General features: G+C 38.2%; 1 protein-coding gene and 1 pseudogene across 5 annotated transcripts in view; both read left to right on the forward strand.

Moving 5' to 3' along the window:
• Macrod2 (mono-ADP ribosylhydrolase 2) overlaps window positions 1-24931 on the forward strand; it is a 2207522-nt gene that overhangs the window by 100644 nt on the left and 2081947 nt on the right. For all 5 annotated transcript variants that reach the window (XM_045156295.1, XM_045156298.1, XM_045156294.1 and 2 more), the window contains exon 3: window positions 8493-8600. In XM_045156295.1, the coding sequence (XP_045012230.1) occupies window positions 8493-8600 (108 nt within the window). The remainder of the gene's footprint in view (window positions 1-8492; window positions 8601-24931) is intronic.
• Window positions 6770-7166, forward strand: LOC105944240 (annotated as a pseudogene).

Consider the following 24931-nt stretch of genomic DNA (forward strand, 5'->3'; position numbering starts at 1 on the left):
AATTTCATGTAATCCCATTTCTCAATTCTTGAATTGCCTGTGCTATTAGAACACTTTCCACAAAGTCCTTGCCTGTGCCTGTGTGTTGTAGTGATTTTCTCTAGCAGTTTGAATATTTCAGATCTTACATTAGGGTTTGTGATCTATTTTGAATTGATTTTTATACAAGGCAAGATATATGTGGCCTTTTTTCTTCTGTATGAGGCTTTCATATTTTCCTAGTATCACTGGTTAAAGAAGGTTTAACAAATGAGTCTCTTTTTTTCCAGCGTGTGTTTTGACACTCTTGTCAAAAATTAGATGGCTGTAACTGTGTGGGTTTATTTCTACATCCTCTATTCTAAACCCATTTGGTCATATGTCTGTTTTAGTGCCAAAATGTATTACTATAGCACTGTAGTATAGTTTCAGATCAAATATTGTGATATCTCTAGCATTGTTCTTTTTGCTTTTGGAATTTTAGGAATGGTTTTTGTAGTCATTCGAAATTGTTATTGGTTTTTATTTGTTTTGCTTATTTTTATTTATTTATTTGAGAGTACAGACAGACACAGAGAGAATGAGGCAGATAGATAGAGAGAGAATGGGTGTGCCAGGACCTCCAGCCACTGCAAACGAACTCCAGACCCATCCGCCCCCTTGTGCATCTGGCTACCATGGGTCCTGGGGAATCAAGCCTCAAACCGAGGCCCTCAGGCTTCAGGCAAGTGCTTAACTGCTAAGCCATCTGTCCAGCCCTGTTATTGGGATTTTGATGAGGTTTTCAGTGAATGTGGGAAGGATTTCCATCTTCTAGTGTCTTTTTCAGTGTCCTAATTTAATTACAGAGTACACATCCTTGATTAGGTTTATTTTATTATTTATTTATTTATTTATTTATTTATTTATTTTTGCTCAGATTTTAGACTCGATAAGTAGAGTGTCTTTTCTGCTTTTCTCTACTCCTTCTCCAATTCCAGCTTTCCCTGTTCATGTCTGCACACTGCAGGACCCCTCCTTGTTCAGAGGAGGACTGCACAAGCATCATACACTCATATCCATCACAGAGGCCTTTATATGCAAGCATAGTCCGTGACTAGGACTTTTCCCTGATTGCTTTTTTTAAAATCTTTTCTTAATTTTCTGAAAAATGTATTTAAAAATCCAGCAATTTTATCTACTTATTTATTTATTTGAGAGAGAGAAATGGAGAGAGTAGGTGCCAGGGAGTCTAACCACTGCAAATGAGCAAATGTGTCACCATGTGCATCTGGCTTACATGGGTAATGGGGACGTGGGTCTATAGGCATCATAGGCAAGCACTTTAACCACTAAGCCATCTAATTAAAAAATATAAATTGTGACTCTTAAGCCCATTCTAATCCTTATTAAATGATGGTAGCATACACATCAGAAAGGGTAGGTCAGGGAGAGGGAGAGATAGCTTATTGGTTAAGGCACTTGCCTGCAATGCCTAATGACCTGGGTTCAGTTCCCCAGTACCCATGTAAGGCCAGATGTACAAAGTGGTGCATGCATGTGGTGTCTGTTTTCAAAGGTTGGAGCCCTGACATACCCATTCTGTCTGTCTGTATCTCTTCTCTCTATCTCTCTCTGCTTGCAAGTAAATAAATAAATATATATTTTTTTAAAAAGGTAGCTCAGGCAAGACTGCCAAAGAGAAGATTTTGCCCAAGAAATAGGTATTTAGGATGAGGCTGGAGATCAGAAGTCACTCACCTTTCTACACTATCTGATTAACCATTTAGAGTTCTGGTCTAACCTCATGCTATTGGGCTCTTTTAGGAAAGCAAGGTAGGCTGCTTTCAGAGCAACTAGCTTGAGTGGAATTGAGTGTGAGTTGGAAATGTATTTCCATGGCAAATCTTTAACCCTGAAAAACTACATATACATTGACATTTGAAAAAAGTTAATACCTCAGTCACTGTAGGTGGGGGCAAACTGGATAGACAGTGGAATCAGTGAGAGGATCAGTTGCCAATTCTGACCCCATTACCATGAAACAGGCTTCTTATTGTACAGCCAATGAGAACACTGACATTAGCCTAAGAACAGGCAAGGGCTCATCTGTCTTGTTCTGCCTTTCTGATTACTCTGCAAGGAAAGGGCCAGAACACAAACACCCAAGAAAGCCAAAAGCTTAAAAGAGTTTGCTCCTACACTACTCTCTCACCTGAAGAGGCTCTTCACCCAGATGGGGAGTGGGACCTGATGTCAGCAAAACTCCTTGAGACTCATTTGTGTCTGGTTCAAACACTAGGGCACAGAAATAGAGCTCAGATCTTAGACCCAATAAGTAGAGTGTCTTTTCTGTTTTTTTTTTTTTTTTTTTTTTTACCCCTTCTCCAATCCCAGCTTTCTCTGTTCATGTCTGCACACTGCAGGACCCCTTGTACAAAGGAGGACTGCACAAGCATCATACACTTATATCCATCACAGAGGCCTTTATATGCAAGCACAGCTAGAACGAGACCTTACCTGGAAACCCCACCACCACCAAAAAAAAAAAGCTTTGTTCCATAGCCTTTCTTAAAGCCCTACATTTATCTCACCATTATCCAATTATTAATGGTCAGGAAGCCTCTGGAGATATAGCACTAATTATGTTACATTCTGGCCTTTAATCCAGATCCTCCTCCTTTTACCTGGGCCAGCAGGGATGTTGATAACAGAATATGGTCAAGATCCACCTCTTAACTCGTATACAAGGGAAACAATCAGGTTCCTACCAGGATGGGTTAAGGCTGGATTCTGTCTCTCCCTCTGGCATCTTCTACTCCTGAAGATGGGGTCAAGGCAGCAGGACGGACCAACTGACTACTAGTGGACCAGAAGACTTCAGCTGAAGCTCTGTATACCCTTAGATATGAGCCGAGAAATCTCTGGGAACCTTGGGTGAATTCAGTGCTTCTGAATGATGGTCAGCGAGCCACCTGTTTTTAAACTTTAAGCCTTTACTCCTTAGTGGAGGGCAGGTAGGTGAAATTACTAAAGCTGAAGCTGGCGTTTCTAAGACTAGTCCTACTTCCTACCCTTACTTTCCTTCTGGAATGAACTAATGCATATTAGCTTCCAAGAAACATTCTTTTAAAAAATTATGTTTATTTATTTACCTGAGGCAGGGGAGAAAGAGAGAGAGAATGGGAATGTCAAGGCCTCTAGCCATTGCAAACAAACTCCAGATACATATGGAACCTTGTGCATCTGGCTTAAATGGGTCCTGGAGAATTGAACCTAGGTCCTTTCTTTAGCTTTGCAGGCAAGCACCTTAACCACTAAGCAATCTCTCCAGCCCAACATTCTTTTTATAAATTAGTTAAAATTTTAGCTAAAGGTAAGTTCTTTAAATATCCCCATTATGCCAAAATTCACTGATGTTTCCTGATGAACAGCTTCGCCCCTCTGCCAGAGGTCGCACAGGGCTCTTGCTCTGGTGCCTTTGCATCTTGGTTCCTTGTGATCTTTGTGATCTCCATGGAAAGAATTCAGACAGGACATAGAGACTATAGTGGAGAAGATAGATGGGAATTACTGAGGAGTTGAGGGTAACACACTTGAAGGGTGAGAGTGGACAGTGACCTAAGGGGCAATTGTACAAGAAAGTATGCTCTCAAGAAATGAGAGCAGGGGTAGAGAGATTGTTCAGTGGTTACAGGCACTTACTTGCAAAGCCTGAAAGCCTGAAGGCCTGGTTTTGATTCACCAGCACCTACATAGAGCTAGGTGCACAAGGTGGTGCATGTATCTGGAGTTCATTTACATTAGCCGGAGGGCCTGGCATACCCATATTCTCTTTCTGCCTGTCTCTTTCTTGTTGCCTCTCAAAAATACTTTGGCAAGGGCTGGAGAGATGGCTTAGTGGTTAAGCACTTGCTTGTGAAGCCTACCCTGGTTTGAGGCTCAATTCCCCAAGACCTACGTTAGCCAGATCCACAAGGGGGGGCGCAGGCGTCTGGAGTTCGTTTGCAGTGGCTGGAGGCCCTGGTGCACCCATTCTCTCTCTATTTGCCTCTTTCTCTCTCTGTCACTTTCAAATAAGTAAATAAATAAAAAGAAAAAAAATTGACAAAAAGTGAAAGTAGACACTTACTAAAGATACTAATGTTAAGTAGTGCACATACTTAATAGGTATGTGTGAACATTGGCCAAAGGAACCAGTGGGTAGATGTACATTTTAGGAAGGCTTTATACTATTTTTAAAGTCTCTAGAACAGATAACATTTCTTTACAGAATTAAAAAAAATTAATACTTTATGAGAGAGAGAGAGAGAGAGTGAGAGAGAGAGTATGACCTTGCCAGGGTCTTGTAAATGAACTACAGACACATACCTCACTTTGTGCATCTGGCTTTATGTGGATACTGGGGAATCAACCTTGGCCATCAGACTTTGCAAGCAAGCACCTTTAACCTCCAAGCCATCTCTTCAGCCCCAGGTGGTTTTGAAGAGAATTTGACAAGCCCATTTGGAGTGACTTCTACAGAAGAGGAGAGTGGTGTGTCTTTGTTCTTTATTAAAAAGTCTCCTGATACTCAGGAATGTTGAAGGGTTAGGGCTCCTGGAACCATACTGAAAGAGTTATCAATTAATGCCTTTCAGAGCAACTTTGGATGTCGTGTCTCCTGAGCAAGGACTCAGGTCCCAGTCTTTCAACTAAGAGTTTGAGTCCTGCTCCAGTCTGCATTTATCAGCTTATGACTATAAGTGAGCATTCCAGACTCAGTGACTCAGTGTTTTCTACTCCTGCTAGTATCTTTTTTTTTTTTTTTTGAGGTAGGGCGCTCACTTTACCCCAGACTGACCTGGAACTCACTATGTAGTCTCAAGATGGCCTTGAACTCAAGTAGATTCCCCTACCTGTGCCTCCCAAGTCCTGGGATTAAAGGCATGTACCACCACCCCCGGCTTTACTCCTGCTATTATCTAACTAGCTCTACCCAGCAGTATCACTAGACATGTACGGTTGCATACATAATGCTTTACAAGGTCACTTTATTAGAGAAAAAAAAATAACAGTTAGAGAATGGGTCTATATTGTCTCCAAATATAAACAGACTTTGGAGCAGGAGAGATGGCTCAGCAGTTAAGGCACTTAACTGCTTAATGACCTGGATTAGATTCCCCAGTACCCATGTAAAGTCAGATGCTCAAAGTGATGCTGGCATCTGGAATTCATTTGCAACAGCTAGAGGCCCTGGCACAGCCATTCTTTTTGTCTCTCTTTGATCTCTCTCTGATTACAAGTAAATAAATAAAAATAAGGCTGTTGTGGGCCTAAGAGATGGCTTAGTAGTTAAGATGCTTGCCTGCAAAGCCTGAGGACACATGTTTGACTCTCCAGGTCCCATGTAAGCCAGACTCACAGTGACAAAGCACGCAAGGTCACACATGTGCACAAAGTGGTGCACGCATCTGGAGTTCAATTGCAGTGACTTGAGGCCTCGGTGTGCCAATTCTCTCCCTACCCCTCTCTCTCACTCTTGCATTAAAAAAATAAAAGCAATCTCTTAGGCTTGCCTTAAAAAAAAAAAGACTGTATTTGTGAAATGCTCTGGAAGTAGATTCAGTGAATTGTCTGTTACGATTTCTAGACTTACAGTGATCCAAATGTGCAAAATTTATCTATAGAAGCAATCATTTATTGCAATCTAGCATCATTTAACTGGAATGCTTAATTTTCTAATTTGGTCACAGTCACAAGAATAGAAACTGATTAGATGTGGAACTCAAGTTCTTGCTGTGCTTCAAAGTCTGTCAGTGGACAGTCAGTCATTGACAGTTTAGAAAGAGCATAAGCAGAATAAGATCTCTTTAGATGAAAAGCAATAATGACAAGAAATACCATTTTATTAAAAATAGTATATTTTGAAAATACTGTGTCTCATATATGTTGAACGTAAATGCTTAAATATTTGTTACAAGCCGAGTGTGGTGGCACACACCTTTAATCCCAGCACTTGGGAGGCAAAGGTAGGATTGCTGTGAGTTCAAGGCCACCCTGAGACTACAGAGTGAATTCCAGGTCAGCCTGGGCTGTGGTGAGACCCTACCTCAACCCCCCCTAAAAATATATGTATATATATTTGTTACTTCTGTAGAGCAAAAAGGTGTTGCTTGTTGATAGCTTACAGTGGGACAAACATTCTAAATGGAATGAACTTATGTTAACTGTGAAGGAGATTGTATCTTATAGACCAAAGAAAACATTGAAAAAGTAAACTGCTTATTTTCACTCATGTAAGTATTAATTACCAGACCTCAGAATTGTCAGTTCAGTAGTACGGTCAGCCCCTAATCATCACCTGACATGCTATAGGAGTCCTTAGGTATTCAGCTCAGGTGCAAGTGATTTCTCATGAAGTCTTTCTTCACTGCATTAACATATAAGTTTCCCATTTTATTCTCCTCATTATTACTACGACCCAGACTATTTTGATGACAATTCTTTGAGAAGCTACTAAGGAGGGAATGTTCTCTATGAAGAGTGAAGAAGGATCACTTTAATGGCCACAGTTATTTCCTGAGGCCTAGCATTTTTTTTTTTTTTTTTTTTTTTTTTTTAGTACTGGCCACTAAAGACAATTTAGGTTTAGGTAATTCATAAGCCATCACTTCTATTCTCCTAGATACTCCAGCATTGCATGCTCATGTGAGAGTGCTTTAATGACTGAAGAGCATCCTAGTCTTCCACGGATGATGCACAATATTCATAAATACTTTTAAATGTATGTCTTTGGCTCTTCTGTGGCTGGTGTTTAGAGGCACTCAGAATGGTCCAGCGTTTGACATACCGTCGTAGTCTTTCCTACAACACAGCCTCTAACAAAACTAGGCTGTCTGAACCCCTGGTAATAGAATTGTTTACCTATACACCAAGAAGGTCAGGAAAGCGCCAAAGTCAGCATGCAGTGTGTGCCCAGGCCAACTTCGCAGGGTTCCTGCTGTGATACCTAAAGTCCTTATGAGATTGTCCAAAACACAAAAACATGTCAGCTGGGCCTATGGTGGTTCCATGTGTGCTAAATGTGTCCGTGGCAGGATTAAGCGAGCTTTCCTTATTGAGGAGCAGAAAATCGTTGTGAAGGTGTTGAAGGCACAAGCACAGAGTCAGAAAGCTAAATAAATATGAAGCTTTTATCAATAATAAAAACCAAGGCTTGTTCTGTGGCTTTATGCTAAAAAAAAGTATGACTTTGTAAGTAAGCATTCCTAGAAGTATATTACAGTTCTTTTCTTGTATAACAGTCAAGTGTATCTTAAGACATTTATTTCCTACATTTTGTTTAATAGGATTACTTTGTCTTAAAATAAATGACAATCCTAATTTATAGTATTGCTCTAAAACATTTAAAATATGGAAGGTTTTAGAATATAATGCTTTGGCTTGTTTTAAATACAACTTGCTTGTGGTGTGCATTGCAGAGCTATTTATCTTTCACACATAACAGAAACCTTTAGAGTAAAAGGGGAAACAATTTGGAAGAAAAGAACAGTTTAAAAAAAAATCAAATAATCCCCCTGAAATGCCCCATCCTGGATAGTTTCCTACTAAGAAATAGAGCCGAACCAAAATGTTTCTACGCTGAAGCAAATATTTCTTGAAGGGTATCTTTTAAGGAACTGGAAAAATAGAAATGAATTTCTTCATGGTGGAAATGTATTTTGTCTTTGTAGTTTTATATCTTTCTCTTATCTCCTTGTATACAGCAGTACACAAATATTTTTGTAATAAAATTGTTAATGTTAAATTTTATTATTTTTATTTTTTACCCATTCATCCAAGAATACAATGTATTTTGATCATATTCCTATCCCTACCCCATTATATTATTTTTTAAAAAATTTTGGTTTTTCAAGGTAGGGTCTCACTCAGGTACAGGCTGACCTGGAGTTAACTATGTAGTCTCAGAGTGGCCTCAAACTCATTGTGATCTTCCTACCTCTGCCTCCTGAGTGCTGGGATTAAAGGCGTGCGCAACCACGTCTGGCTCCAATTATACTCTTATCACTCAGTCTTGCTGAACCCTTTCTTCTTCCCAACTAGTACCTATTCTGTTTTCTTGTCTTTTAAAAAATATATATTTATTTGAGACAGAAAGGGGTGGGGGGGATGGACACACCTGGGCCTCTTGCCACTGCAAACAAACTCCAGAAGCGTGAGCCATTTTATGCATCTGGCTGTATGTGGGTACTGGAGAATCGAATCAGGCTTTGCAAGCAAGCCTTTTAACAACTGAGCCGTCTCTCCAGCCCTTAAAAGTTTTTTTGTTTTATGTGTACTTCACTGATTTTAATTTATGGTTGCTTACATGAGCATTAGTGAGAGGGTGTTTATTTGAAGAATATTTTTACTCACAAAACACATATTTCACATATTTCAGTTTGTTCTCTTTTAGCAGAATGTGAGTTATATTGGCTTTTGTAATTGTCTTCACTGAAGTTATTGAATAAATTTGAAGCACTAGTTTTAATATGGATTTCTTCCTATTACAGAAGAAAACACTCAGGAAACATCACAAGTGAAGAAAAGCTTGAGTGAAAAAGTTTCTCTCTATAGAGGTGACATCACGTTGCTAGAGGTAGATGCGATAGTCAATGCGGGTGAGTAGTTCACTTTTCTGTGATATACTTTATTGTTTTAAAACATTTCTTCATAAATAGGAATGTAAGTAATTTAGAAAAAATATTTTTCCTAGTATAGAAATATCTTATGTATTTTCTTTCTTGATTAGAAACGTTGAGAATTTTTTATGTGTACCAACTGCAGTGAAACATGTTCAGTTACGTAATGTGCAAGTGGAAAGTGACAAGTTGTTGCAGACATATATCTCCAGAAAGAATTTATATGGTGGTTATCTTCATGCTTGAGTTAATGCTAAGTACAAGTTCAGCAAGCTTCTCCCCACTTTTGAATTGGTGGTAAAAGAAGGTTCAGTTACATGAATCAAAAGTCAAATACAAAGAAATTATTTCTTTGATTTCAAAGCCTCAGTTGTTTGATTTGAAGTTTTAATTTTCATTATGAAGTGCTTCATTTTAGCTGCCATGTTTTATTTATTGCCTAATTGACTTTTTAAATTTTGAAGAAATAAGGTATAGCAATCATTTCTGTTGTTTTATATCTCCTGCAATTTTTTTTGTTGTTGTTATTTTGAGGTTGGGTCTTGCTCTATCCCAGGTTGATCTGGAATTCACTTTGTAGTCTCAGGATGGCCTCAACTCACAGCAATCCTCTTACCTTTCCCTCCTATGTACTGGGATTAAAGGTATGTACCACCTTGCCTGGCTTCTCCTATATATTTTATCTTATGACTATGTATCAAAAAGACCTAATGGCTATGATTCCATAAAAATCAGTATTAATGTGAGGGTATTTAATGGTTTAATTTGTGTTTTATAAAGTACAGGGTGAAAGTGTTGAATAAAAATATATCTAGCCTTAGGCAAGAAGTGCCTTTGATCCCAAGAGACTACAGGTGTCAGGGAAGTGGATGATAGTCATGGAGGACAGAAGGATACTGCAGTATGGAGAATCTGTTTGACCAGTAGGTCTGTAACATCTCAAAGGTCAGGCAGCAAAGGCTGTATTTTTTTTTTTAAACAGGTAGGAGTAACAAGTATATAAAGAAATGGGGGTGGGGAATGGAATGAGAAGCTCTGGCATGATTAGACAGCTGATCCGGCAGTGTTTTGGAAGAGCCATTAACGAGGGGTGGTGACTTCCATTACTCATGGTGGGCCAAAATTCAGAGGTTGTAGAAAGGAGAGAAGAATGATTAAAGTTTGGTGTAGTCTGTTTTCTAGGCTAACCAACTAGAATGGTAAATGAGACAAAGAGTTTTGGTGCTGATGAATTAGACAACAGAATGAGAACTTGGAAGCTATGTATGACCCCATCTGAAAGGGGTTACCTGTGAGTTGTCTGTAGCTCCTGGAAAGACTGCTTCTTTGCAATAAGCCACTTCTCAGAACATATAAAAATGGGTGGGGCTGGGCGTGGTGGTGCACTCCTTTAATCCCAGCCCTCGGGAGGCAGAGGTAGGAGGATCGCCATGAGTTCGAGGCCACCCTGAGACTCCATAGTGAATTCCAGGTCAGCCTGGGCTAGAGTGAGACCCTACCTTGAAAAAACAAAAACAACAACCAAAAATGGGTGGGGTTTTGTGACTGTCCTTTATCACAGGAGTACACGGTGCAGGTGAAGTTCAGTGTTGGCTCAGGGACACCTCTGGTGCTGAATAAAATCACAAAGGACAGTAGGAAAATGCCCTGATAGGTGAGCAGAAGGTTTAAAACGAGAACAGGAATATCATCCTTCATACATAGCCATGTAGAGACCTGGCAGGAGCCCTGGCAGTCTGGTGAGCTTATTCTCCCTTCAGAACTAAACACTCCTTGCTTCACATGTACCTGCTTTGATATAAGCAGGGTTCACTGTTCTTTAAATTCTTCTTCAAGCAGGGTATCTGGGATTTTAAATCTCTACCCAATATCACTCACTTCTTGGGGTAGAATTCCACCCCAGAACACCTAATCTGTTACAGATTTTCCTTATATGTAGTCCCTACAGACTCTCCTCTGTAATCCTCAGTATGTTCTCTGATCTGTGTGGCCTCTGGGAATCAGGGCCTTGGAAAATTCTCATGAACTCTCCAATGCAGAGTTTTAATCAGATATTACTTTAGTTAAGTCATAACTATTCATATGCCTGTATTTCTATAAATATGTGAACTTTAAAAATATTTAAAGTTTAAAAGTTTTTATAAATATACCACAAACCTTTCAGTATGTTCTTGAAATTTCTATTTATTGATCCTAGTTTCATCCTGTGTAGTATAACTGAAGTTAACTACTTTCTTTCAAAACACTTGAAAATTACTCTTGGGGGTTGGTGGGATGGCTTAGCAGTTAAGGCATTTACCTGCAAAGCCAAAGGACCCTGGTTCAATTCCCCAGGCCCATGTAAGCCAGATGCACAAGGGAGTGCATGTGTCTGGAGTTTAAAAGAAAAAGAAGAAAATTACTCTCATGCATTTTCTTTTTGTTTTATTAACATAGAATTAAATTTTCCATGTTAGTTCACTTAATAGCAGTAATTAACGAGGCTTCTTAACTGTGTACTTGTGTTCTCCCTCATGAAGGAAAGAATGATATCTTCCCCACTTTTTTGTTCATCTCCTTAAGCAATGTTTTGATCTATATTCTTTTTTAATTTTAAATTTTCATTGACAACTTCCATAATTGTAAACAATATCACATGGTAATTCCCTCCCTCCCCCCACTTTCCCCTTGAAACTCCATTCTCCATCATATCCCTTCCCCCTCTCAATCAGTCTCTCTTTTATTTTGATGCCATCATATTTTCTTCCTATTATGATGGTCTTATGTAGGTAGTATCAGGTGCTGTGAGGTCATTGATATCCAGGCCATTTTGTGTCTGGAGGACCACATTGTAAGGAGTCCTACCCTTCCTTTGACTCTTACATTTTTCTGCTACCTCTTCTGCAATGGACCCTGAGCCTTGGAAGGTGTGGAAGAGATATTTCAGTGCTGAGCACTCCTCTGTCACCTCTTCCCAGCACTGTGATGCCTTATGAGTCATCCCAAGGTCATTGCCATCTGAAAAGAGAAACTTCTCTAACCAAAAGTGAGAGTAGCATTAGTATATGGGTATGAACATTAAGAGAAGTACTTAGTGGGCAGTTTGGTGAACATAGTATGTACATTTAGCCAGACACCAGCAGATATTACACCCCTAGAGCTCATGACTACCCTTTTTGTAGGTTTTCAGTATTAGGGATGTATTCCCTCCCATGGAGTGGTCCTCCAGTCAAATTAGAGGGTGGTTCATTTCCCCCATAACAGATTTGCCACTCTTGCATTCGTTGTCTCATTTGTCCTGGCTGGCCAAATATAAGGCTTGCCATGTCCATTGTTGAGTGTCTTCAATGGTGATTTCTCTTTCTCACATTGAACTGCATGCAGGGTGGCTTCTTCCAGCTTTCTATCAGTTGGCCTACATGGAGGAGGTTTTCATCTCAGTTTCAGCAGGATTTCTCAGTGATCTTGCAGCCTAAGTATGTGGTGTCTTCAGTAATAGGGTCTTACCATCTATTTCTAGTGGGAAACCAAGGACATGGGTAATGGCCTGTAATGTTTTGAGGGTATCAGGGACCTCCCTGGCCAACAACACACGGGAAGGTATCCCATCCTTGGCACTGAAAAATTTCTAGTAACAATCTATGGCTTCTGAGTGTGCTGTTGTCCAAAAAAGTAGGTTTCCATGTGACTTATTTATATCCTCTTAGATTTTCCTTAGCCCTCCCTCAACCTTTCTTTTACTCAATCTCTTCCCTGGTTTATATTCTTAAGAGATATGGACACGATATATTTTTTAAATTGAGTTACATAGAGTAGAATGCATAGTACCTTTAATAACATATTCTTTTCAAATTTTTTAATTTAATTAACTAATTTTTTAAATTTTAGGCTTTTATTTGAGACAGAGGGAGGAGAGAGAGAGAGAGAGAGAGGGAGAGGGAGAGAATGGGTGTACCAGAGCCTCTAGCCACTGCAAACACACTCCAGATGCATGTGCCATCTCGTGCATCTGGCTTACGTGGGACCTGGAGAATCAAACCTGGGTCCTTAGGCTTTACAGACAGGTTCCTTAACTGCCAAACCATCTCTCCAGCCCCTTCAAATTTTTTTATTAACAACTTCCATGATTATAAAATATATCCCATGGTAATACCCTCCTTCCCCCCACTTTCCCCTTTACAACTTCAATCTCCATCATATCCCCTCCCCATCTCAATCAATCTCTCTTTTATTTTGATGTCATGATCTTTTCTTCCCATTATGATGGTCTTGAATAGGTAGTGCCAGGCACTGTGAGGTTATGGATATCCAGGCCATTTTGTGTTTGGGGGAGCACGTTGTAAGGAGTCCTACCCTTCATTTAGCTCTTATATTCTTTCTGCTACTTCATCCACAATAGATCCTGAACCTTGGAAGATGTGATAGAGAAATTGCCATACTGTGCACTCCTGTCACTTCTTTCCAGCACCATGATGCCTTTTGAGTCATCCCAAGGTCACTGCCATCTGAAAAGAGAAGATTCTCTACCAAAAGTGAGAGTAGCATTAATATAAGGGTGTGAACATTAAGAGAAGTGCTTACTGGGCAGTTTGATAAGCATAGTATATACATTTAGCCAGACAGTATAATAGCATATTCTGCATTGAGGACATGGTAAATCAGTTTGGCTCTGTCTTTAAAAAATACTTGTTTAGGGCTGGAGAGATGGCTTAGCGGTTAAGATGCTTGTCAGCAAAGCCAAAGGATCCAGTTTTGATTCTCTAGTACTCACATAAATCCATATGCGCAATGTGGCATATGTGTATGGAGCTCATTTGCAGTGGCTACAGGCCTTGGCATACCTATTTTTTCCCAAATAAATAAATATTTGAAAAATATTTGTTTAATCAATAAATAAAATTTTTATTGGGTAATTTTTATTGAAATAAAATATTGCTAAGTAGAAAACCACTTTCATCCCATCACAATTTGGATCTTTCTCATTTTGCTCTTGCCTGTATATATAATTTTTCATACATGATATGTAATATAAATGCTTAAGAAGAAGTAATCAAAAGATATGTGCCAACTTTTGTACATGCCCAAAAACCTCTTGGCACCTTTAGTTCCCCACTCTGGCTGTGAATATTGTAATTGGCCATGTTCACAAGGGCAGCCTTATCAGGAAGCTCCTAGGTAGATGGGAAAGAAATGCCAAATGTACAGGTAATGGCTGTATTTGCAGCTTTCTGCTGTGCAGTTTGTTTGCCTGGTATGGAAGGAGAGGCACAGCTGTTAACCTCCCAGTTGAACATGGCAACATGGCAGAAATGCCTGAGCCCCCTATAGTGAGAGGTGGTGTTCCCAGTTGAGATGCCAAAGCTGTCCAGACGTCACTTTTCATGAGGCTGTCAATATTCTTTCATGACCACATTAGAACATTGGAATGCCTGGGCTTTGGTGCTTGGAATGGGGTCATTTGATATTCAAAATTTCTTCCTAATAAATTGTTTGCTGAACTTCTTTTAAATGTTAAGCCTCCTGTATGTTTTCATTTTTCTAGGATGTTGTACATATGATATATTTAGATAAACAATTTCTTTTTTAAAAAATGAGAGAAAGGCAGATAGAGAGGAAAAGAACGGGCGTACCAGGGCCTCTAGTTACTGCAAATGAACTTCACATCCATGTGCCACCTTGTGCGTATGGCTTATGTGGGTACTGGGGAGTCAAACCTGGGTTCTTAGGATTCCCAGGCAAGTGCCTTAACTGCTAAACCATCTCTCCAGCCCCATTTCATGGTCTTATACTTAGAATTATTTTTTGTTAAATGTTCACTTTTGAAATAATTTTAGGAAATAACAAAAAAAAGAAAGAAATTGAGAAAGAGAAAGAAAGACATCAAAGAGTCTTCTGTACCCTGCTAGGTTTACCACAATAATGGCATCATAAAAACTAGAATACAATATCAAAACCTGAAAACTGACACTTATTTTTACTGATGTTGTGAATCGAACTTAGCCTTGTGCATATTAGGTTAGCTTTCTACTTTGTGAACTATACCCCAGCCTGGGAAATTGATATTTATTTATATTATTATCTGAACTAAGCTTTACTTAATGTATCCTATTTTAGCCGATGTATGTATGTATGTACATATGTGTGTATATATGTGTATGCATGTATATGTACGTGTGTATGTTACTTTATCCCATGTGTAGATTCATATAACTATCATAGTACAGGTTCGGAATCATTTTATAATCATGAAAATTATCATGCTAACCTGTTTTACTTCATATCCACTTATATGTTCCCAATCATATTGTTCATCTCTATTGTTCTTTACTTTTAAAATTTTTAGGTAATGCTGTAATCAACACGAAAATCCAGATATCTCTTTGATACATTGATTTTAATTCCTTTCAATATATAACCTAGAGATGAGATCACTCTACCATCTTGCAGTTTTCTTTTTAGTTCTTAAATATTCTTCATACTATTGTCCATAATGGCTACGTTAGTTTACATTCTCATCAACAATGAGCAAAAATTCCCTTTTCTCTGAGTTCTTGCCAACACTTGTCTTTCTTCCTTTAAAGAAAAGGCATCCTCACACTGACTATCTGCATTTTCCTGGTGACTAGTGATGATGGTCATTCTTTCCTGTTCCTGCTGCCCCTTGTATGTTTTCTTGTGAGAACTGTCTGTTTAGGTTCTTTGAGCATTTTTGGTCCCCTGTTTGTTGTTTTATTTTTAAATATTCTATTCATTTCTTTTATTTGGTGGGGGAGAATGGGTATGCAGGGCCTCTAGCCACTGCAAACAAACTCTAAACACATGCACCACCTTGTGCATCTGGTTTACATGGGTCTAGCGGAATTGAACCTGGGTCCTTAGGCTTTGCAGTCAAGCACCTTAACCATTCAGCAATCTCTCCAGCCCTGTTGTTTTCTTATTAGTGATTCTTAGACTTCTTTATATACTTGGGATATCAACCCTTTATTATATCTGTTATTTGTAAATATTTTCTCCTATTCTGTAGGTTGTCTCTTCACTTTGTTAATTATTTCCTTTGCTTCATAGGAGATTTTTTTATATTGATACACTACTATTTATCTATTTTTGCTTCTATTGCCATGAAAGTTCAAATCATAGAACTAGAGGGTAGAATGTTGTTTATTAGAAAGTGGAGTTTGGTGATGGAGAAGAAAGGATAGAGGAAGTTGTTGATCGAAATGTATAAATTTTCAGATGGAGGAGTTTGAGATCTCTGGCATGGCTGTGACTATAGTCAATAGTAATGTATATTTAAAAAAGAAGAATGAATTTTAAATGTTTAACCATAAAAAATGGTAAGCAAGGAAGTGACTGTTAATTGGCTTGGTTTAATCAGTCTGCATTGAAGGTAAAACAAAACATCATGTCATACCTTGTAAATATACCAACTATGATGTACCAATCAAAACTGATACTAATAATAAAAATAATTTTATGTAAGTGGAAATATATTGAATGTGACTTTTTTCAATAAAGTATCAGTAATAGTTCAAATTTTGCTATTAGTATACATAGACATAGAAGAGATTAATCAATCATTTACCCATTGCTATGCTTGTCAATATTTTTTATAACTATAAAGCTTCTATGAACCTTACTTACGCTGCAGATTTCTAAATAATCACAAGTTTTAATTTCTCTGAGATAAACATCCACTTGTGTGATTTTCACTTCATATGATAAGTCAATGTTAAATATTGTAAGTGCTAAATTATTTTCCTTAGTGGCTGCATTATTTTACTTTCTTACTAATGATGTATGAGACATGCAGATTGGTTAAATGCTTGCTAGCATGTGTCTGGAGTTTGTTTGAGGTAACAAGAGGTCCTGGCTTGTCCATTTTCTCTGTTTCTGCCTCTCTTTGTTTAACTTTTATGTTACTTCCAATAAGTATGTAGTGATCTTAGCATAATTTTAACTTACATTTGTCAAAAGATAGATAATGTAGAATACCTTTCTATATACTTATTTGCATATATTTCTTTATTCACAATGAGTCTCAGGACTATTTTAACTTTTTAAAAATTTATTTATTTATTTTTAAATATTTTGCTTATATTTATTTATTTACTTGAGAACGACAGACAGAGAAAGAGGCAGAGAGAGAGGGAGAGAAAATGGGCGCTCCAGGGCCTCCAGCCACTGCAAACGAACTCCAGATGGGTGCGCCCCCTTGTGCATCTGGCTAAAGTGGGTCCTGGGGAATCGAGCCTCCAACCAGGGTCCTTAGGCTTCACAGGCAAGCGTTTAACTGTGAAGCCATCTCTCCAGCCCCTATTTTAACTTTTGAAATTTGAGTGTTCTTATTTTTTAAGGTTGTTCCTGAAACCATATCGAATATCTATTAAAATATGATACCACCATATTGAAGATAATTACTTGAGAGTTCAGTATTCCTACAGAGAAACTCCAGACACATTTGCCACTTTTGTGCATCTAGCTTCACATAGGTCCTGGGAAATCAAACCTGGGCTACCAGGCTTTGCAAGCAAGAGCTTTGAACTGCTAAGCCATTTGTCCAACCCAATTTGGGTTCTTATTATGGGACAAAAACTGCATTTGGCAGCAGAAGGGAATACAAGCAAGTAAACAGTTGCTATACAGCATGATAAAGTTTTTAATTTTTTTGTTATTTTTATCTATTTATTTGAGAGCGACAGACAGAGATAGAAAGAGGCAGATAGAGAGAGGGAGAGAGAATGGGCGCCTCCAGCCAGGGCAAACGAATTCCAGACGCGTGTGCATCTGGCTAATGTGGGTCCCGGGGAATCGAGCCTCGAACCAGGGTCCTTAGGTTTCACAGACAAGTGCTTAACTGCTAAGCCATCTCTCCAGCCCATGATAAGGTTTTTATTGAGCTATGTTAAGGGCGTGTAACCCAGGGAAGCAGGTGAGTGCATGACACATGAGGAGCCACAGTAGCTGGTTGACAGAGGGCAAACACAACAGAGGCACATTCGGAAGTACTTTTAGTGCCACCTGCAGGAGCCGAGTATTATTTACTGATAACTGAGGAGAAGAGTCTTTGAAGAATTTTTCAGAGAGGAAAGATGCATTGCAGATATGTATCAGCAAGATCCCTTTGGCAGCAGTGTGGCAAATTTGAGGGGAAGACCAGAAGCAGGTATGAAATGATTTAACATTGTCTTGAGTATTTCAGTAGAAAATTAATGTGTGTTTTTCTCTTTCAGCTAATATTCGTAGCTGTTAGTATGCTCCTGCCCTCTAACTGGGATGATTCTGTTTTGAATCATTTTGATCTGGACTAATCTTGAGAGCCTAAGGCTGGTGTGATGAGATTAGGTCAGAAAACATAGAGTCAATCTGTATTTGCTTTTTGAACAGTACTTCTTAAATTCTTTTTTTTTTTTTTTTTTTTTTTTTTTGGCGGGGGCAGGGGTGGGCTTTGAAGTAGGGTCTTGCTCTGGCCCAGGCTGACTGGAATTCATTATGTAGTCTCAGGCTGGTCTTGATCTCACAGTGATCCTCTTGCATCTGCCTCCCGAGTGCTGGGATTAAAGGTCTGTGCCATCACACCTGGCTACAGAGAGAAACCATGTGCCAGCGGCTGTAGCTGTTGCAAACAGACTCCAGATGCATGAACCACTTTATGTATATGGCTTTATGTGGGTACTGGGGACTCAAATTCTGGTGATTAGGCTTTGAAGGCAAGTGCCTTAACGGCTGAGCCATTTCTCCAGTCCCAGAATTTCCTAAATTCTTAATTAGCACACTAAGACACTGCCAACCTGGCTCCCACAAAACTGTTTCCATAAAATTGTTTCACCAATTTCATCATAATCTCTTTTTTGGAACAGTGGGCCCTCTGCTCTTTTTTTCTTTGCTGTCTATGCAGTATACAGTACTGCTGACCACTTCATCCTTAGATGTTTCCTTTTAAAAAAATTTTTTTTGTTTATTTATTTGAGAGCGACAGACAGAGAGAGAGAGAGAATGGGCGCGCCAGGGCCTGCAGCCACTGCAAACGAACTCCAGATGCGTGTGTCCCCTTGTGCATCTGGCTAACGTGGGTCCTGGGGAAGTGAGCCTTGAACTGAGGTCCTTCGGCTTCACAGGCAAGCGCTTAACCACTAAGCCATCTCTCCAGCCCAGATGTTTTCTTTTCATTGTACTGACATACATTTGGTAGTCTCCTTTCTTTAGCTTCATAGCAGTGGACTTCATTTAAGTCACGTCATTTATTAGAATATTTCAACAGACTTTTAAGTGTTTTGCCTGCAATCTCACTTGTTCTCTGGCACAGACAAAACAGTCCTTCTCATGCTGCTGCTTTGTGCAGCCAGACACCATTAGTGGATCTTTATTGTTCATAAGATCAAGGCAAACTCAAACTGTGTTGCTTCAGCGTCCTTGCCCACGAGTCTCTTTCACTACCTGTAATTCATTCTCTCCCCATCTAACCCTCCTTGCCTCCTTTCTATCCTTATGTATTTGTTTAGTAGTATGTATGAAAGAAAGCATTCATCAGTCAGACTTAGATAAATATAAATACAAGGGAATATTAAGGTTAAATTTTTCTGTGGGTCTTTGTCTTATTTGGCAATCTCATGGGTTGAAAGGAAATTAGTTTCTTTTTCTATAGAGATGGGTTAGAACTGGAGAAGATAGGTATGGATAAAAATAGACACTGTTCATTATGCACAACATATGCACTAAATATTCTTTTGGGAATATAAACAGAGAAAATTTAAAATCTCTTTTGTTTTCTACTGTGATGGATGAATCACAAATTTGAGGCACAAAATTAATTTTCAGGCCCCATAACTATGTTTTTTTTACACTTAAAGTCACTGCAAATAGTGTGGACAGGATTATTAATTCCTATCTTGTTTTTAGTCATGAGGTTGAGGATATAATGGGGTCCTTGTTTTAGAAAATAGTTTAGAAAATACTGTGCTAATTAAGCTGTCACTCTGCATGTTGGAGATAAGCCTTGAGATTGATAGACCACTTCTGCTTCTTGTTCTCTGTTTCTTGGTCCACCAAGATGTGAGCAAGCAGCTGACACATGCTTCTGCTATCAGGACTTTCCCTGCCGTAATGGACTGAGTCTCCCCTTAAACCATGAGTAAAACAAACCTCTCCTCCCTTAAGTTGCTTCTTGCCAGGTATTTGATTATCTGTATAAGGAAAAGAATTAGCTCTTCAGTGTTTGGTTGTTTTAGTTATCATTATACTTACAAGACTGACATTGTTGGGGATAGATGTAAATGACTCATTGTCATTTCTTATCCAGTATTTCAGTCTGTAAATATTCACAGCTTTCATATCTAATCTGCCCATTGATTGGTGTGATGTTTCATATTGATTGCCAACTTGACAGGATCTGGAATCATCTGTGAATGGTTATCTATATTATTTATATTAGGTTAGCCCCTGGGCAGGTCTGTGAGGGATTATCTTGACTAGGATAGTTGAGGTGGGAAGATGTACCTAAACTGTCAGCCAGATTTTTACATGGGCTGGGTTTTGAAACTTTGAAGAAAGAAATTTTGGCATGAAATTTCTTCATCTTCTTTTGACCTTGAGGTACAGTCTGATTTGCTTTGCTAATTTTTGATTTTGACCAAGTATATCTCCGTTGTATCCAAAATTAAACTTTGAAATACAGGTGTATTTTTCATCACTGGGATTATGAATGGAATAAATCATCAGGAAATTGTGTTTAAATGAATTTATAAATACAGGAATATAGGCTAAGCTACTGTACCTTCCCATATAGATAGCTTGTTAGTGTGTAATCAGTCACTGGAGTTGCCATGAACTGAGCACTTAATGAACAGGTGGAGAAAGAGGATGAATCCCATTCCAAAATGGATCTGACAGCTTATCAGGCAATTTCACTGATCGCTAATCCATTTCGCTTGGCAACTTAATTTATCACACAGTTAGAGTTTTCATCCCATGGGTTTCCAGGTGGAAATTAATTCAGAAATGTGTCCAACACCAGTGGGTTGAAAAGACCATCTTAAGTGTTACAAGAACAGTTAGAAATAAGTGACTTTAAATGCAAAAACCAAGTTTCTCTTCTGATTTTGTTTGTATTTAATTATCTCTAAAAAGTATTTTGATGGTGATAGCATTTGATGTTATAATTATGATATTGAAATAAATTTTGTTCATATACAAAAATTTTTACATTTAACAAATAATTAATTTTAATTCATTGGTAAAATACTACATGTAGATATAATTCTGTCTTTACATATAGAAACGTAACTTGTCGAGTATGTTTTATGCTAGCCATAGCAAGAGAAAATGAAAAGAAATTATTTTTAAAGCTCATAACTTTACGTGTTTTGAGTTTACCACTTTTTAAAGTAGGCTTTTTATTTTAACTTAAGACCATCTATTATGACAGTATTCTCTGGCAATAAAGAGGAAATTTAACCTGCCTCCCACTGCTTTTGGCTTTGTTTAGAAGTAAAAAGGAGGAGGTTCATTAAATGAAGTGGGCTGTGAATCTGGCTCTAGTTTAGCATAACTTCAAAACCAGAAACACCTTTTCTTCATTTTTAAAAAGGACTTGTTTTGTATTTTATAGTACTTGTTTTATATTTTATATATATATTTTATAGTACATAGAAAGTTAAGTTGGATATTGATCCATAAAAAATAAATGTATCTTTGTAAAAAAAAAAAAAAGAACACAATGGAAAATGACAGAGTGATTGATGGTCCAAAGTGTGAAGTAGGCACCTCCCCCTATTTGTCCTCTTCTCTAGACATGTGTAGCTTGGAGAAGCATTGGGGTGAAGTTAGAGGAGATTACTTGCACCCTGTCATGAGCTGTTATATTTTATAAGATTGAAGAAAGGTGGTAATAAATCAATTCTAAAAAGAAATTTGAGAAATGAGGAATAGGGAACAAGATCAATAAGATCTATGATATAACTCCTGGAAAGGACACCAGGGAATTTTTTATAATTTCTCAAACCTTGAACTGCCTTCAGAAAGAATTTAAGTCCATGAAAAATAATCAGGATGACAGAAAATCACAAAGGGGCATAATGTTGTCATTGATGGGATACGTCAGGCAAATTGTGGCTATCATTTTTATGACTATGCTTATTAAAGTGATGTCTTCATAATCTAGAGGTGCTCAGTGTTGAATCATCCTGGAATGCTTCCTAAATCCCCTCTCTGAGTCTTTGGCATTTTTCCCTGGGAACATAGACCTGCAGCCCTGGCATTTAAGAAATAGAGCTTTTGTTTTTACCTTTAAAGGAAAATGGCCACCAAGTCCAATACTAGCCCTAGGGATCAAGCCAGAAAGAAAATTCTGTTGTACATGGTTTGATCTTCTACTTCTACCATACATAAACAATAATTATCAAAATTTGGTGGGTATCATACCCACCCATGGCTGCTGCTGCTAAGGATGGTGATAGCAATCCAATGCATAGTTATTTCAGCATCTGTTCATGTTCATTCATGATGCTTTGAGAATTTCTTTAACATTCCTGGATTGATGTTCAAAAGCCTCCTTAACAAAGCAATTTTTAGAATTCCGAATCAATTATTCTTTTAACTTACAAATGTTAGGAAGTAATTACAGGCTTGGTTATTTTTCCTTCATCATTTGGTACTTTATATTAATAGCCTGTGTTTAAAAATTCTTTAATATAAGAAGTGACACTACATACATTCCTTTTTCTTGCTTGACTTAATAGGAAGTCTTGGGCTTTAGATAAGCCAAGCTAGTAGTTTTGCTAAATTTGTGACATTACTTTGATTTTTATAATATAAATGTGATAATTTGTTCAAATATGGTATCATTCCTATTAGAGCTTTGAGATAAGCATGAAAATGAGAAAATTCTAGTCAGTCTGTCAGGAGCACATAGTCATTATGCATAGATTAGGAAGTTGGGAAGCTATTCTGTCATACAGTGTCACAATTTTAAACACTGCAAGATAAGCACGGCCGGAAGCTTCATGTTATGCATGCGAAGACTAGCCCTAGAGTGAGAGGAAGGAACGTATGCAAGGGCATGCAGGCAATATGTAGAAGGACTTAACCTTCCTGGCACTTCTGTTATTCTGAATTCAGCTCCATGTACAACTTACTATATTAGTAATTATGTAAAAGCGGACATGTACTTCATTACAAGAAATTGATGCTATAGATTTGGATGTTTTTAACATTCTATCTTTTCTGTGACACTAAAACACTGTGGCTCTATTGAAATAATTGGTGAACTTCTGTCTTTGGAAGACTTAGGTTGGATGAAGTGTAACTAGAACCTTTAACTGCAACATTGCACTTTGGCCCATTTGAATTTATTGAAATTTTTATACTGTATTTTTGTGGAGTAATTTTTGTTTGTTATTATTTAGAGAAAAGAAACACTCTTGCAATTATATTTTCGTCTACTAAGCCCTTACTGGAGTTTTTATTTGTTTGTTTGTTTGTCTGTTTTGTTTTTTTGTTTTTTATTTTGATGCTGAGAAACTGAACCCCAGGCCTTGCACATGTTAGGCAGGCATTGGACCAGTGAGCTACATGCCTAGGCTCTGAGACTGCTTTAGTATTGATCTTTTTTACTTGAATGATCCAACTAACAGAGATGTTGCTGTATCTTTAATAAAAGTATTTATCTTTTATTTGTATGAAAGCATCTTAATTGTTAAATTGCTTCATAAATTTTGTGTCTTAAAATGTGATTTTTAAGTTTATTTATTTATTTATTTATATGCATACACATGTGCATGGGCACACCAGAGACTCTTGCCACTGCAAACAAATGACAGATGTTTGTCCCAATTTTTACATCTGATTTATGTGGGTAGTTGGGGAGTTGAACATAGACTGGCAGGATTTGCAAGTAAATACCTTTTGATCACTGAGCCATTTTCTCAGGCTCAAGATATTCTTTCATTTTTTATTTCTTTTATATTGAAATATCTGTATCTGGTATCAGAGTTACTTCAATGACTATCTGTTTTAAAGTTGACTTTTGGACTGGGGAGATGACTTACCAGTCAGTTATTTAGCGAGTTGCTTGCAAAGCCTGCCAACCTGGGTCTAACTCTCTAGTAATCCATGCAAAGCCAGATGCACAATGTAGCACATGTGTATGGAGTTAGTTTGCAGAGGCAAGAGGCCCTATACACACACACACACACACACACACACACACACACACACACACATACATACATACATTGGATTTTCAAGGTATGGTCTCACTGTAGCCCAGGCTGACCTGGAGTTCACTTTATAGTCTCAGGGTGGCCATGAACTCATGGCAATCCTCCTACCTTTGCCTCGTGAGTGCTGGGCTTAAAGGCGTGTGCCACGACACTTGGCTTATAAAATAAAATATTTCAAAAGCTGACTTTCTTTTTAATTTAGAAACATGAATGAATCCCTTTTCCCTTGATTTTTTTTCCCTTAGATTTTTTTCAGGCTGTATAAAAGACATGTTTTCATTATTTTTTAGGCTAGCAATATTACATAAATCTTCTTGGGATTAGTCATTGGTGAAGAATATGAATTTTTTTTCCAGGTAAGGTCTCACTCTAGTGTAGGTTTCCCTGGAACTCACTCTGTAGTCCCACAGTGGCCTCAAACTCAGAGATCCCTCCTACCTCTGACACCAACTGCTGTGATTAAAGGTGTGTGCCACCATGCCATTTACTTATTTGAAGGAGAAAGGGGATGGAGAGAGAGAGAGAAGTAGGCAGACAGAGAGAGAAAGAATGGGTGTGACAGGGCCTCCAGATGCATGAGAACTCCAAACAAATGTGCCTCCTTGTGCGCATCTGAGTTTCACGGGTACTGGGGAATTAAACCCAGATCCTTAGGTTTGTAAGCAAGTGCCTTGACTGCTATGCCATCTTTCCAGCCTCTAAAGTTATTTTTAAGGAAACAATTCATAGGGCTGGAGAGATAGTGTAGCGGTTAAGGCAGTGGCTTGTGAAACCAAGTAACTCAGGTTTGATTCACCAGGACCCATGTAAAGTCAGAAGCACAAGATAGCACAAGCATCTGGAGTTCATTTACAGTGGCTAGAGACCCTGAAGTGCCCATTTCTCTCTCGCTCTCTCTGTCTCTTTCTTTCTCTTTCAAATAAATAAATAAAAATAAATTATTAATATAATAAAAATCTTTCAAAACAGGATAAGCCTTACATTTTCACTCATGAGTCAGGTTAATTTCTTCAAAGTATCACACTATAGAAATCACCTTATTTTCTTATCTGATTATACTTTCAACAAGCAGCACAGGTTTGGTAACAAACTTGAGTTAAACTATAATTTAAAAGA

The sequence above is a fragment of the Jaculus jaculus genome, chromosome 8, assembly GCF_020740685.1.
Source record: "Jaculus jaculus isolate mJacJac1 chromosome 8, mJacJac1.mat.Y.cur, whole genome shotgun sequence".
NCBI classification, from domain to species: Eukaryota; Metazoa; Chordata; class Mammalia; order Rodentia; family Dipodidae; genus Jaculus; species Jaculus jaculus.